The sequence below is a fragment of the Acartia tonsa genome, chromosome 11, assembly GCF_053477335.1.
Source record: "Acartia tonsa isolate MP-2025a chromosome 11, ASM5347733v1, whole genome shotgun sequence".
Taxonomy (NCBI): domain Eukaryota; kingdom Metazoa; phylum Arthropoda; class Copepoda; order Calanoida; family Acartiidae; genus Acartia; species Acartia tonsa.
The window spans coordinates 4,154,123-4,170,575 of NC_137270.1; the positions used below are offsets into that span (position 1 = coordinate 4,154,123).

General features: G+C 32.3%; 1 protein-coding gene and 1 long non-coding RNA gene across 2 annotated transcripts; both read right to left on the reverse strand.

The window, feature by feature from the left end:
- Positions 1–173: 173 nt before the first annotated feature.
- Positions 174–11,504, reverse strand: LOC145332474 (von Willebrand factor A domain-containing protein 5A-like). Its single transcript, XM_080177475.1, has 12 exons — positions 11,348–11,504; positions 10,349–10,450; positions 9,115–9,231; positions 6,586–6,716; positions 5,208–5,323; positions 4,739–4,802; positions 4,218–4,310; positions 3,558–3,640; positions 2,680–2,714; positions 1,564–1,654; positions 987–1,080; positions 174–267 (listed from the first exon to the last, which is right to left on the reverse strand). Exons 1-12 carry the CDS (start codon positions 11,432–11,434, stop codon positions 174–176), a joined length of 1,107 nt encoding a protein of 368 aa, XP_080033601.1. The 5' UTR covers positions 11,435–11,504.
- Positions 11,505–13,090: 1,586 nt separating this feature from the next.
- On the reverse strand, positions 13,091–16,201 carry LOC145331426 (uncharacterized). Its single transcript, XR_013883726.1, has 4 exons — positions 16,075–16,201; positions 15,778–15,845; positions 15,233–15,349; positions 13,091–14,447 (listed from the first exon to the last, which is right to left on the reverse strand). It is a non-coding gene; the product is annotated as an uncharacterized LOC145331426 (long non-coding RNA).
- Between the last annotated feature and the right edge of the window lie 252 nt (positions 16,202–16,453).

Below are 16,453 nucleotides of genomic sequence, written 5' to 3' on the forward strand. Positions count from 1 at the left end.
TATATATTCTTAAGAGTCTGCAGCTTCGCCCAGGCGCCTGCCGCCGTATCTATAAATATTATTTATTCTAAAGCTGCAAAAATGACGACTGCTTTTATGAGCGTAACCGCAATTTTCCCCAAAAATTTGTAGCCGAGCTGCCCTAAAAATGAAATAGCTGCTGAGCAATTGTTCTATGAATGTAAGCCTTCCTGTTTTGCATAGGCCAGAGTGCATTCACAATAAGGAACACTTGTTGGAAATAGCTTCTGGTAGGAACATCCAAACCTAAAACATAGAAAAGTTTAGTTTGTCTACATGTCTTGCAGAGTGTAAATAAAAGAATAGTTATTTCTCGTATCGTATTATAAACGGCTTTCCGCGGATATAGAATGTACAATTATAAGATTAAAACTAGTTTTTTTAGCCCTGTGGTGCCGAAGGCACCGGCTAAAAAAACTAGTTTTAATCTTATGATTGTACATTTCTATATTAGTAGAAAACTGGATATAATACGATGCTAGACATAGTTTTTTCGTATGGATGAGAACCGGTTCCTATCCACCGGATTCGAATGAATACGAGATAAAATCTTACTCCCCACCGCCACAATAAAAATATTTTTTTTTTTTTTTGGGGGGGGGATGATTCAGTCCATCTTTGTATCTTCATCTTCAACTTTTAGTCTGTTGGAAATTATGTCTGTTTGTCTGTCTATGCCTCTATATATCTATTAACCTACCTGACTATGTTAAATGTATAAAATGAGGCAGAGAATGTAGAAGTTTGTTTGTCTGTCTGTCTGTCTGTCTGTCTGTCTGTCTGTCTATCTGTCTTTTTGTCTGTCTGTCTGTCTGTCTTTTTATCAACCTGACTATGTTAAAATGTATAGAACAAGGCAGGGAATGTAGAAGGATACTAATCTGTCTGTTTGTCTGTATGTCTGTCATTTTGTCTGCCTGTCTGTTTATCTGTCTGTCTGTCTATTCATCTATCTATCAACCTACCTGACTATATTAAAATGTGTAGAATGAGGCAGTGAATGTAGAAGAATACTTATAGCATCCCTTGCCATCTTTATACTGCTTCCCTGCATTGAACCTAACACCATCAGAATGTTGTCAAAAAATTTGAGAATTGGGGGGGGGGGAGAATTTTAATTTTTGCCATGAAAGCATCTTTCTTATCTTTAAATATTTTAAAAGCTCATTTTTTATATCAAAAATATAAATCAAATTTCCAAAACTGACTAAACACCTAGCTGAAAAAAGTCATTAAAGTTTTTGATAATTTCCAGCTTTCCACCCAGATATAAAATAACAGGGAAGGAGGAAACATTAGATTGCAAATTTCTTTAGTACCCAAAGTTTTATAAACACCTTTTCTCATTGGTTTGCTAAAAAACTTTGGATACTCTATTGAATTTTGATTGATTGGTTCCAAACTAGCTAATTTTGAACAGCTAATTTTAATATAAAAAAGGGACAATCTTGTTTATCATCATTGGGGATGTATATCACATAATAATCCATTGTCTTATCCCTTAATAATTATCCCTGATAAAAACTGACAACGTCCTGATGCCTGAACAGTCAACAAGGAAGACAATATCCAATTTAGGATCGGATTTTAACTCCAATTTTGGGACCAGCGAAACCATTAAAACTGTCGACTCCTGAAAAGTGAAGATAATTTTTGATAGTTTATTCTATTAAAAACAATATAATACAAAGTAGAACGATGTCTGTCTGTCCGTCTGTCTGTCTGTCCCTTAAGATCTCGGTAACCACTGAACCGATCGGATTCTTCTCTTCAGGGTATCTACCTATTGGTCCTGTGGTGGTTTTAAGCTATTTTCTTGGGGGGTGGGAGACCCCCAACCCCTCCAAAAACAAAAAATCCCCCCCCATTTTTTTTTTTTTTTTTTTTTTTTTTTTTTTTTTTTTTTTTTTTGCTGAAGATTTCCTTTGTCCGTTATTTTTTTGTAGAAGATTTCCTTGGTCCTTTTTTTATGAAGGAGATTTCCATGGTCCTTTACGACTTTTGCCTTAATTTTTTTTTATCACCTCTTAGGGCAAAGCCCCTAGAGGCTAGGGGCGAAGCCGCTAGTTCTATTAAAAACAACTAGTTGATACGCCGATAAAGGTTACTAGGAGAGGCTTTGAGAGGGTGGTGGCACACTCCCTTAATAGATCTAAGAGAAGCTACACATTGGCTCAGCGGTTAGCGATATCCTTCGTAACACACAGACAGACAGACTTACACACACACACACACACACACACACACACAGTTAAAGAGTAAGTGCTCAATGAACAATTCAAAAATGCTTTTTGTTATGGAGAATCTTCACAAAAAAAATCTTTAATAGTAGCCAAGAAATTGATGTTTCACCAAGCAAGTTTCTAACAGATGGACTAACATTTTAAATTAGATAGTAGCTTTGCTGAAAGCAAGGATAACTTTGTCCATAATGAAGTGCACTATGGGTTTTGGATAATTATTATATCTATTCCAGTAAAGCATCGTATTACAAACAATTTTCCACGAATATTTAAATAAAGATTGTCAAAATTAGTACCAGATTTCATAGCCAGGGCTTTCGGCCAATTTTCGGGGTTAACAAAATTGGTTTTAATCTTAATTTTTTTAAATTTAATACCCGCGGAAAGCTGTCTATAATACGATAAATAATAATACCTGGTCATCTTCTCTGAGGACAACAGATTTGTTGGCTGATTTTAAAAATAAGAATAAGGAATCTTTATAATAATTCATCAAACACGCATCATACAGGGAAATGTTATTAGATGACAAACAATATTCTTATCTAACGGTACGTTTAATAAAAAGTATGGACTAATTTAACCCACTCTTACCTATCAGAAATTATTTATTATTATCTTATTTTCTTCATTGATGTGGCGAGTTTTGTACCAAAATAAATTCATGGTTTTTAACAAATTATGCCTTAAAAATTGATTTTTCCAAGAGCTGGATCTTTAAATCATTTCAATGGTGCGACAAATCGGAGTGAGCCAACTTTCCACCAATGAGAGCAAAGCATTTTACGAAGTGCCGCGCTGTGATTGGCTGAAATTCGGCGCACCCCGATTTGGCGCACAATTGAAATGATTTAAAGGTCCAGCTAAGGTGATATGTTTTTGTAATATAAACTAATCATGACCAAATTACAAAGTGATTATTTCAAAAGGGATAGTTGCATGAAGTGCATTTAACGATTTTGATTGCACGCATAAGTTACAAGAAAACCTTCTAACATACATAATATTGTATTACAATAAATATCAATCAATTTGGCACCACCAAAATAGTCATCATGTTCTTTTTTTGAAAACAGGACAGCCATATAGGTTGCATATATCCAAAAATGTTATTTTCAAGTCTTGATATTTTTAAAACTAAATGGTAGAAAATGGAAATTCTTTCAAATAAATGTCCTATAGATGTAGTATAAACTATTAAACAGATAAAAATATGCAGTTCACAAAATTCAAGTTTAAGTGCACTTCGTGCAACTACCCCTTTATTAAAATTTAGATTCCTTATCCCCATTCCTGATTCACATTTAACTAGTATTACAATATCTCTGTCCAAGTCAGAAGTGGTGGAGGTCAATTTTGTCTTGCTGGTATATAGCCCTGTAGCACAGTATTCTGCTTAAAGTTTGAAAATTCTAACTGCGGCTACTCCCCTAGAATCAGCATGTGGTTGGGGGCGGCGGAGGCTGTATTCGACCCTCCCCGATTTTTATCAAAGTTTAAAAATTTAGGTTGGGGGTCTTTTTTTAGTGTCAGTTTAAAAAGAAAACTTTTACAAAATTGGGGGTGGGGTTACCCATACCCTCCCCAAAAATAGCAATAAACCTTCCCATGACCTATAAGAATATACACTGTAAAGGATAACTGTATCGGTTCAGCTGTTAGCAAGATTCTTCGCTACAGACAAAAAAAAACCTAGCATAATATACTTAAAAGGGTAGGTAATATTAATATTTCCCCCAAATTTTGATGTATACATTTCTGCCTTAAAAATAATGTGAATAGTTTATTTTGCTAATGGAGGATTTTTCTGACATTCAATAAAACTTTATTTAGAAGTTTAGCAAATATACGCCTGTTTAAAAGTCAAGCCAACCTCACTTTACCTAATACATGTCACGACTATGACATAGTAGAAGCAATAGGCACAAATTATATTTACTTTAAGACAATATTCCTTCATTTGCAGTGTTGTCCATTTCCACGCTTGAAAAACTATGACTTGGGCTTGTTATGCCTAAAATCTTAGTCTTCATTTCAGCTGTTAAACTAAAAAATTATAAAGGATTACAATTGGGTATATATGTTTGAAAAAAGGCCTTAAAGTGTACATATATTTTCCAGTGATATTCGATTCCCCTTCTTTCCTTTTTTAATAAATGGAAAATAAGGGGGTGAAATAGTTTTTTGCATTTGTTAACCCCTGCGGGAAGCTTCTCATCCCTAGGTGGCCTATTCCTGCGGTGACCTAACCATACGGGGCCACCCAGTACCAAATATAACCTAACCTGACCTAAATTAATCAGCAAACAAACAAAAATCTACCCTCATATTAAATTAAGTTGAATATAAGAGGGTTACATATGACCATAAAATCATTTGATCAAATTAAACCGCTTGGTGGCAAAATCCTCTTAAGGACATCAACATCAAGCGTAAACTTTCACATAGAAATTTCAAGTGAATCCTTTGTTTTCCTAAATGTCATGGGGGCAGGGGTGTTGAAATCATATTTGATGGATGCAATCTTTTTTGCCTCAACTAAGTATAACAAAATTTTCTATATATATTCGCCAAATAAAAAATAAGCTATTGCAAAAAAAGGTTTTCTAGCTCTTCATTTGTTGTTTTTATATCGTTTTGTGGTTTTACATTTTAAAATGCTGACTTTGGGGCTAGCATTGAGCCCCTATTTATTCGAAGGGGCAGAGGGGCTGGAAAAAAGCTCAATTCACCCCAAGACTTAGATATGAAGTAAAATGGCATGAAACAATCACAGGGCCTTTGTAAAACTTACATAAAATAAATAATCCAATAAGTTCAGTAATTCTTGAGATCTTAAGCTTCAGACAAAAAACCTTACGTCTTTATGTAATATGATTTGTGATAAAATGAGTGGAAGACAGTCTTACTGCAGATTACAAAATGGCGGATACATAGAAAGACCTGAAAAAGGACCAACGAATGGAGTATACTTTGGGGATATAGTGGTGGGAATTGTGAGTCGTATGCTGTCTCCCTCTAGGCAAGCTTCTGCAATGTAGGTCAACTTGATTGTACATCTGAAACAAGAAAAGAATAAGTGTTTTTTATAATTTTTTACTATGGATATGCTAAGCAAACATAGGTACCATTACTTTTGTTCTGGCAAGCAAAAGACTTAAGCCAACAACAAAAAGAATCTATCCTAGTGTAGATTTTTAGTAGCGAAGCTACTCTATAATTCACTTTGCCCGTCAGTCCGTCAGTCCGTCAGTCAGTCAGTCCGTAACGCTATGGGGGAAATGGGATTTACTCAGCTCCTATAAAAGATAGAACGCTGAAACTTTTTGACAATATTTCTATCAATAAGGAGCACAATTAACTATAAAACATCAATAGCGGTCAGACCGCTTTTTAGGATAGCCTGATATCTAGTTGCCGAATGTGTACGCAGTTTCCTGAGTGTTTCCTCATCCTAGCTCAATATTTACTACTAGCTACAAATCTTCAAACTTCCCTTAAAAAAATCAAAATTTGAATGTGTAAACGATTTATACAATATACATTATAAATTTGAATTTTTTAAATTTTGATTTTTTTTTTTTGAAGTTTGAAGCTTTTTTAGCTAGTAGTAAATATTGAGCTAGGATGAGGAAACACTCAGGAAACTGCGTACACATTCGGCAACTAGATATCAGGCTATCCTTTTTAGCAGGTTTTAGGCTATTTTTATATTTTTCACATTTTTCTCCTTATCTTTGGTGTTTATGGTCCGATTTTCAAATTTTTTCTGTTATAGATATTAAAATTAAATTTCCTGTCGTTTTAAGAAAACAAACATGGCGGTCAGACTGCCTATTAGCAGGTTTTTGGCTATTTTTATATGTTTTACATATTTCCCAGTATCTTTGATGTTTTTTATCCAATTTTTAAACTTTTTGGGATATCAGTATCAAAATAATTTTTCCCATTGTTGTGAGCATCTTTTATGTAATTTACTTTGACCGTCGTAATCTTACAAAATAAAACAAGGTTTCATGTTTATTTTTTTCGATAAATCTATTCTTGATTTTAAAAAATACACTTAAATCTACTTGTACATATTTCCATCTACGATTTTTTGTGCTTTCCTACTTATGGATGTTGTCATCCTTGTTATTTATGCTTTTCAAGACCATGCTTATTGTGAGACCATTAAAGAATTGGACAATACTTATTGTATAGAACCAGTTTGCCTACAGGTGGAAGCAAGGTTGGAAACCACTGAATATAAAAAAGGAGGGGTTAGAAGGATTGCAATGTACCAGATTCCTGTTTTTAATAAGATGAGATATTTTTCTACCTGGCTCCAGGAGAGAGATGTCCAACTTTTATCTGTAGAATATCTGGACGTACTGACTGGGCTATAAAACCGGTTCTCCCCTCAGAAACAGCTGTTTTATAGTCTGCTTCCGCCTGTTTGTTTGGCTTAACCTAAATACAAATACTCGTCGCATGTTTTGTTCTTTTAAACCAACAATGTGGCCGGATTGTTCCTCAGCTGTTTATCTATGGTCTGATTTGGAGAGTAGGTATTCTTCTATATTTAATAGTAAACAGTGCAAACTATGAATTAAAAGTTTTCCTTGACTGCAGACTTACCACATCCAGGGACAAGGGAAGGCTATTCTGGCAAACAATGCTTTAGAGCTGATTTCTTAGATTTCCAGTTTAAACTTGATGATGAGATAAAGCAACTTTAAGCAGAATTTGATAAGAAACTCAAGCATTATTTTAATACTTTTTGCTCTGTTTACTAAAAGCCATGCTAAAAGGATTGTCAGAGTTTGTCTGCACATTCAGTTTAAAGATGTATGAGCAGACTTAAAGCTTTTTTTACAACTTTTAGGTATTTTATCTAAATCATAAACTACTCGTAAATTATATGTTAAATAGTGAATAAATTTATTAAAAATTCTAAAGAGTGGATAGCTGTAATAGTTTTAAAAATATTTAATATTGTTTAAATATTTATCTCATTTACAAATTTAAATTCAAAAAAGGTTTTTACGACACCTAGCAATAAAATTCTGAACTACATAGCTATGTATTTTCACAATCATACATTTTATGATATTTGTTGTAGTTTAATTTTGACTTTCTTGGCAACTTCTTGTATCTAATGGCTAAACGCGTTGGAGGAAAGTGGCGAATTAGGGAAGTAAAATAAAAAAGCTTCCCTGAAATCATGATTTATTAAGTACTGCAATAATTAAACCTAAAAACTACTAATCTTCTCTAAATATTACAACTTACAAACTTTTTTAATCATTTAAAATATGGGTAATTTCCCCCAAAGTGCCTTGTAGAGCACAGAGCCCCACCATTTCCCTACCATTAATGTAAAACAAATTGAAAACGATCAAAGGGGAACTAATCCTTTTGGTATAGCAAAGGTAACCAAAAAAAAATTAAAAAGGGGGGGAACAGTGCTTGATAGGCAACTTTGTGGTAAAGCCCCAATATATGCTTTTTTATGCTTATTTTAGATTAAGTCTTATATCTTTAAATAGAATTTAGTATTTTATATTTTAGGGTTATATTTTTTCAAAGAGAAGCTTTTCTATAATTAGGATTGGTCAGTCCATAGGCATGTTAGAATTGTCCAATCATTTTAAAACTTTGCAGGTGATTCCTGTAGTAGGTATGATTTAGCAAGCGTAGCAACTCCATAATCGTTACCAGAATGTCCGTATGTGCATTTTAAACATGGACAAATTTTTATGTGATTCCTGTGACAACAAAGTACATTATTATAAGCGAAGCAACTCTATAATCATGTCCCAGAAATGTAAGTATGTCCATAAACATTATCCTTTATCAAGCAGTTTTTACTTACAATTTTGCTTCGACTCTTATACATTTATATTCTGATTATTCAGTTCTGACATACTACAAGTGTTAATGTCCATTTGTCCTACTGTTTCAGAGCTTTGTTCTCATAGATGGTGTCATCCTTGTTTAATAAGTAATGAACAATTAATTTAATTTTAAGCTTTATGCATAAATTAGATTATTTTCTAATTATTTTCAATTTTTCTGTAAAGATCCAATTCGTTAGGGTTGAATTTGTCCAATTTCTTTTTTTATAGATTTATATAGTGAGATATTTTTTAGTTATTGAATCATTTTGAAACTTTTGCTTTAACCTGCCTCGAGGGGTTAATCAAGGTGTTAATCAAAGTGCTTTTGATTAAAAATTTGTTGAAATATTTTGTTTTTGTTTGTAAACAGTTACAAATATCATGAATAAGAAAAAAATGTAAAGATTTTAATTTCAGGAAGTATTACAAAATATTTTTTAAATCTCCCTAATTCTAAATTGTTTAGTAAGAAGCCTTTGTTTTGATTCTAAAAACAGACGGCTAATGAGGTGAGGTTTGGTGATATGATTTATACCTTCTGAATTGAACAATACTACAAAATACAAGTATGTTGCACCTTCTCTTTTGCTCTGTACCCTATAAGGTTTTTAGAGTAGGTTTCGTGATTTTCCTAGAATTGTTACCCAGAAAGACTATCCTTTGTCCTTGACCACATCAAGTAATTGATAATAAGACTAAAGGTCAAAATGAATTTTCAAATATTTTTTTTTTTTTTTGGGGGGGGGGGCTTCTTTCAGTTACAGCAGTGCACGGTCTTTGTGGTATAAGTAGATAAGTAAAAAAATTGATAGCCTAAATTTATTCTTTAAATAAACCATTTGAACAAATTGCTAATATTTTATGAATATTCATAAGACAAAAGCCAAGTAAGAATAAGCATTAAACATTGTTAATTTAAAACAGCCATCTAGGTTATAAGATGTTCTTGAAAGAAAAGAGGGCAATACCGTAGATTCTAGAGTTTTCCCCTCCAATTGAGCAGTAAACTGTATGACAGCTGAATCTTCCTCTATGGGAAACATGTATTCACACTCAGTAGGTCTCTCTTCAACATTCTGATACTCCTGAATAATTACAAGCTGTTGAAAATTGCACTGCTAGCAGAAAATAGATTAGTCTTTTAGGTCGGTGATAATTCAGCTTGGATGTCCTCACTTCTTGCAAATAACTATCCCCTAAACTATCTAAGATTTAAGTGACTGCACAATAAAATAGTTTAAGAGTCATTGTTATAAAATCATAATGCAACAATACAAACAATACCTTAATTATCCTTCATGTAACTATCCCCTAAACTAAATGACTGCACTCACAGAGTCTAAAGTCAATACCCCTAAATATGTAACAATCCCTTACCTGTCAAATATGGACCTTAATCCCAAAGCTTAAATTATTAATTATCCTTCATGGAACTATTTCCTACCTAAGTGATTGCACCCACAGGGTTTAAAATAAAACAAGGATGACAACATCCATAAGTAGCGAAGCACAAAAGTTTGTAGATAGGACTGATCTTCATTGGTGTTTTCCTCAAACGACTTGAAATTTAATTTTGAAATCTTTAACAGAAAAAAATTTGGAAATCGGACCAAAAACACTAAAGATATGGGGGAAATGTAAAAATATAAAAATAGCCAAAAACCTGCAAAAAGGCAATCTGACCGTCATTGTTGATTTTTTCAAACGACGGGAAATTTAATTTTACTAAAAAAATTTGAAAATCGGACCAAAAAACCAAAGGTATAGGAGAAAATGTAAAAAAATATAAAAATAGCCAAAAACCTGCAAAAAGACAGTCTGACAGTCATTTTTGTTTTCTTCAAACGACGGGAAATTTAATTTTAATATCTTTAACCGAAAAAATTTTGAAAATCGGATAATAAGTGCCAAAGATATAGGGGAAAATGTGGAAAATAAAAAAATAGCCTAAAACCTGCTAAAAAGCTGTCCGTCCGCCATTGATGTTTTATAGTTAATTGTGCCCCTTAATGATGAAAATGTTGTCAAAAAATTTCAGCATTCTATCTTTTATAGGAGCTGAGTAAATCCCATTTCCCCATAGCGTTACGGACTGACGGACGGACGGACTGACGGACTTACTGACGGACAGACAAAGTGAATTATAGAGTAGCTTCGCTACTAAAAATAATAAAAAACCTTTTATAAGGAACAATCCCTCACCTGTTCAATAGTGACCTCTGTGACAAAGTTGATGAGCCTGCAGCTAATTTTTACCGCCTTCAATGGAACTGGAATAAATTTTTTTCCTACAAAACCAGTCGCCTAAAAATATTAGATTAGATTTGCAATAGCCAAAACCTTGGCAACAAACACAACACAGTGCCTTCGAAGGTGCTTTGACTTTAGTGTCAGAACCTAAATTGGGACATAGTGCATTTCATTACCCTAGGTTAGGTAACTTCATTTCACTTTTCAATAAAATCTAAAATGCAGCGGTTTTTGAGAAAATTAAATTTGAAAAATTCTTATTCAAGTTCAATTTTCACCCACTAGAAGTTACCGCATAATCATGACAAGAAAAGCAAAGATTATTTATTCAAAATTTTAAACAACTTTGCTTCTATAAAGTTCTTCATAAAACCACTCCTAAAGTGAGTTAATTAATGGCCATTTTTATCAATTGCTTTGCTAGGGTCACGGAAATTCAGCCTTAAATAAATCATATATAGAGAGGTTTTATGACTGACTTTATAAAAGCAAAGTTGTTCAAAATTTTAAATAAATAATCTTTGCTTTTCTTGTCATGATTATGCGGTAACTCCTGGTGGGTGAAAATTGAACTTGAAATTTTTAAATCTAATTTTCTCAAAAACCGCTGCATTTTAGATTTTATTGAAAAGTGAAATGAAGTAACCTAACCTAGGGTAATGAAATGCACTAAGTGCCAATTTAGGTTCTGACACTAAAGTCAAAGCACCTTCGAAGGCACTGTTACAAGAAAACAAATCTTATAGCCACGCAAGGACGTCTAATGGGGGGGGGGGTAAAGGGGTGATTACCCCCCCCCCTCAAAAAAAATTTGAAGTTTGAAATTTTATCCAACCCCTCCCAAAAAAAAAAATTTAAAGCTTGGACGTACTTGCCTATATGATATAAAGATTACCCCCTCCTCCCCCGGCCCCGTAACGTAAGTAGAGTAGCAGCGCTTCTAAAAATTACCATTATTATACTTTTGAGTCCACATTCAAACATTTTTATTCTAAACATAAAATTAACTTTAAGAAAAACAAAGATGACAACATCCATGATGTTGAAGCTTAACAAATCAGGCGGTTAAACGAACAATTTCAAATAAAGTAATAACGAAATTTAAACTAAAGACTATTGTTACAGGAATCATCATATAATACAAAGTAGCTTGATGTTTGTCTGTCCGTCTGAAGCTTAAGATCTCAGTAACCGCTGAACCGATTGGGCTCTACTCTTCAGGGAATATACCTACTGGTCCTGTGATGGTTTTAAGCTATTTTCCTGACCCCTCAAAAAATGAAAAATACCCCCCGCAAATTTTTCTTTTCTTTTTAAAACTAAAATTAAAATAGTGGGGTCGACTACCCCCCCCCCCCCCAAACAAAATTTTTTTTTTATTTTTTATTTAAATCTAAAATACGAAAAATTGGTTTGATTAAACCTCATGGGGCAAAGCCTCTAGAGGCTAGGGGCGAAGCCGCTAGTTTTCAAATAAAGTAATAACGAAATTTAAACTAAAGACTATTGTTACAGGAATCATCATGCCATATATGTACAAATCTGACATATTTAACTACTCGTGCTATCCGTTACACACCGACGGACCTTATAAAATTATAGAAAAGCTCACTTTTAATAACATATTTCTAATCACTTAAAATGTCAAATATTTCTATTTGACAAATTATCACTATTTAAACTTTATTTTGTTTACTATTGAAAACATATGATAAGAAGGCCCGTCTCTGCTAGCTATAGTTTTATGTATGTGTGTATGGTTTGTGTGTGTATGTGTGTGTGTTTGTGTGTGTCCCAGGTTCTACGAAATACCATAAAAAAAGAGTCGTTTTACCAGAAAAGTGGTAAAGCTGGTCAACCTGGTATAATATACCAGTTTCGTGGTAAATTTTACCAGCAAAAATTTTAGCCAAAAAATTAGTCAAATTTTACCATTTTTTTTGTAAAATTTGACGAAACAAAAAAACCCGTTTTTTGTGTTTTAAATAAAAAACAGCTCTTCATAATCAGTTGTAGTACTTTAAAATAATGACTTTTATACAATGAAGCCTAAATTTAAATTTTTTTTTTTTTTTTTCAATTTTACCACTTTTGGAAGTTTTACCAAAAATGTGGTCAATTTTACAACTCTATTTTTCAGGTTAAGTCCGAATTTTCGGACTTAGACAAAAAAACACAATTTGGTCAATTTTTACCAAAAAGTTGGTAAAATTTGACAAGGTATTTTTTTAGGCTAAGTCCAGATTTTTGGACTTTGCCAAAAAAAATGAACTTGGTAAAATTTGACCAACTTTTTAGTAAAAATTGACAAGGTAAATTTTTAGGCTAAGTCCAAATTTTTGGACTTTGCCAAAAAAAAAAACTTTGTAAAATTTGACCAACTTTTTGGTAAAAATTGACAAGGTAAATTTTTAGGCTAAGTCCAGATTTTTGGACTTTGCCAAAAAAAAAAACTTGGTAAAATTTGACCAACTTTTTGGTAAAAATTGACAAGGTAAATTTTTAGGCTAAGTCCAAATTTTTGGACTTTGCCAAAAAAAAAAACTTGGTAAAATTTGACCAACTTTTTGGTAAAAATTGACAAGGTAAATTTTTAGGCTAAGTCCAGATTTTTGGACTCTGCCAAAAAAAAAAACTTGGTAAAATTTGACCAACTTTTTGGTAAAAATTGACAAGGTAAATTTTTAGGCTAAGTCCAGATTTTTGGACTCTGCCAAAAAAAAAAACTTGGTAAAATTTGACCAACTTTTTGGTAAAAATTGACAAGGTAAATTTTTAGGCTAAGTCCAGATTTTTCCAAACAAACATCCTTCTACTTAATGATAAAAATCGCAAATAAAATATAATGAGGAAATATTCAGACCTAATACTTTCCAAACAAACATCCTTTTACTCAGCACTATTTGCTTTCGTTATATGGAATATGAAATTAATAAAATATGATGATAATGATTTTATTTAGAATTTATTTCATATTATAACATAACAGGTCATATAGATATTATCCAGGTCAATACTGAAACTACAAAAGATTGGCATCCAAGATAACAACAGTCTAGTACTGATGCCTAAATGTCGATTGATAACAGTGCCACCTGGAGAGGGAAATTGTAATGCTGCTTTTATGGAGATTAATGTACTGAAGAACAATCAGGCAAGTCTCCTACCTGGAGGTACTCTGACTATTTGGCTGGAAGTTATAAAACCTGGACCTGAAAGTGCAGTATCCTGTCTCTCTGGTGACCTGGAGAATTGTTTTGAGGATCCAGAGTTTACTGATTGTTTGATAGAAACTAGTACCTCCAAATTAAAAGTGCACAAGTTTATACTTGCCTCAAGATCTCCAGTATTTAAGGTAGGTTTTTCCATTCTTACTTGTTAATTAAATTCTTGTCAATATTTTTAGGTAAATTTTTAGGCTAAGTCCAGATTTTTCCAAACAAACATCCTTCTACTTAATGATAAAAATCGCAAATAAAATATAATGATGATAATGATTTTATTTAGAATTTATTTCATATTATAACATAACAGGTCATATAGATATTATCCAGGTCAATACTGAAACTACAAAACTTACTAGTATCGTTTCTGTAAATAACATTTTTTAGAATTTTAGCTTGTGGAATGTTTGGAGCTCTCGAGTAGAACTTAATTAATAAACACCGATTGGGCGGATTGTAATCAATACGCTTTATATGTTAAAGTCAATATTTTTTAGAATTTTAGCTTGTGGAATGTTAGGTGTCAACATTGTCGTCATAATAAACACTGATTGTAATCAATACGCTTTATTTAAGTTAATTTTAACTGACTAACAGAATATTCTCTGTTCAACATTGATCGTCATAATAAAACTTATTAGTATCGTTCTGTAAATTATTTGTTAATTTTAACTGACTAACATATTTTCTCGGTTCAACATTGTCGTCATAATAAATAATGAAATTTTTTGTATAATCTGTGACTGTTACATCTTGAGATGGAACTCTAGTTGTTCTCCATGGAACTGCAAAGCTCCACACTTCAAAACTGGTTCAACTCCAAAATCCTGAAAAAGAATATTCATTTTTAAATTAAGCAATTAAAGGATTAACAAATCAAAAAGGCCTTACAAAAAGGAAAGTTAACGGTTTTGGGAAAATTTCATGGAGAAAGTAGATACAGCTTGTGTACGTGCCTGCTTATTAGAGAAAGTTTAATTCAGTTATCAATACATAACCAGACTGAGAGAAACTAAGAATGTCTTATAACGGGAATTTGGAGTTATGGTATGAATTAAATAGTCGTATGTTAGTTTTAAGAGAGAGTCTAGAGATTAGAGCCAGAACTGACAATGTCGAGATCCAGAGGGAGGTTTGTAAGAGGTTATATCAACATGGATGGATTACTACACATCTTAATCGCTGCTGTCCTTCCCCTCTGCTGCCCGCCGCTGCCCAGGCTGCCGAACTGGCAGCTGTTCTTCACGAAGTAAACATGCATGAGGATGAATGTAATGCTGTTTAGATTTTAATAATATCCTGAATGTACTGTTTCAATAATATAAAGTAGTAAAATCTAATTTTAAATAGCTACCTATCTAGTACATTATTTTTATGTATTAACTTTTGTCTAACCAGTTTAATATCTATCTAATAAATTTAATAATAGCTTAATTGTTAATATAATTTAGTATACAGTTTCATAAAGGTAGTTCGATGTGTGTCTGTGTATATTAACTTCATATTTGTTATGCTTGTATACATGGAAACTACCTTTTGGGGCCAAGGTGTTGCCGTAGTTGCGTGTAGGATTATTCCAACTATCTTTTATTACAAATAATTAAACACTTACTTTTAACGGATGAATTTCTGATGGCAACAGCTTCATGTTGGTGCAAGAAATGTTCCACGGTCGAATTGCGGTCAGCTTATAATCGGAGAATAAACCCAGCTGTGTGCGAAGCTAAACCTGAAAAAGAATATTAATTGAAATATAATTTATATATATTTTTAATATTATTTTACATAAAACACATCTTATAATATCTTTCTATTAAGGGTATAAAAATTCGTTACGCTTAAAACAATCATAAACCTTAAAGGGCGAATATAGGTTGGATATAATATGAGCTTATTTCAAAGGTGCTATTATATAGATTATAATAAATAATTTAAAGATAATGACATATCTAATTGTATTAGTCTGTTTACAGCTTATAAAACCTGTCTAACTCAAGATAATATTATGTAATTAGTGTGGTTCCCTAAGAACTCAAACACTCTACCATCACACAAGGCTTCGTAGCAAGGTTGAATTAAAAAGGCTTCGTTAAAGGATAGTCTTAATAACATGGCCTAAAATATCCATGTTCTTATTAAAATTATTTTAACACTTACTTCTATGTAAACCATTCACTAATTGCAGCGCCCATATATTTTCTCACGAATCTGATTCCTGGTTAAGTCTGAAAAACAATATTAATTGAAATATAATTTGTTAATATTTCTATTATTATTTATATATATTAATAGTAGAATACTTTAAATATTAAGAATAGGATAAAAAGTCGTTCTTATATCATATATCAAAAAGGTTTAAAAAATTATAAAACAAACAGTTTATCGAAGCAGCTTAAAACCATGCGTAAGGTCCTAAATTATATTGATTTTTTATTACATTATTTAAACACTTACTTCTATCTCGCCAATCTTTAATTGCAGCGCCCAAATAGTTATTTCTGATGAATCAGTGTTGCTGAACCTGAAAAACAATATTCAATTTAAATATAATTTATTAATATTTCTTTTACATTCATATATATTAAACCCGGATTATCTAATATTAAGAATAGGATAAAAAGTGTTTCTTAGATCAAATCAAAAAGGCTTAAAAAAGGCTTAAAACAATTATCCTATTATATAAATATATTAATATTGTTCTCTTTTACAACGAAGCTTTTTATTTATTTTAATCTATAGCTGAAACTCAAATTAAAAATAGGATGAGGCCTCGACTTTTCTCTTCCTACTTTAAGTGCCCCTAGAGGCTTCTAAGGGGCATAGCCGCTAGTAA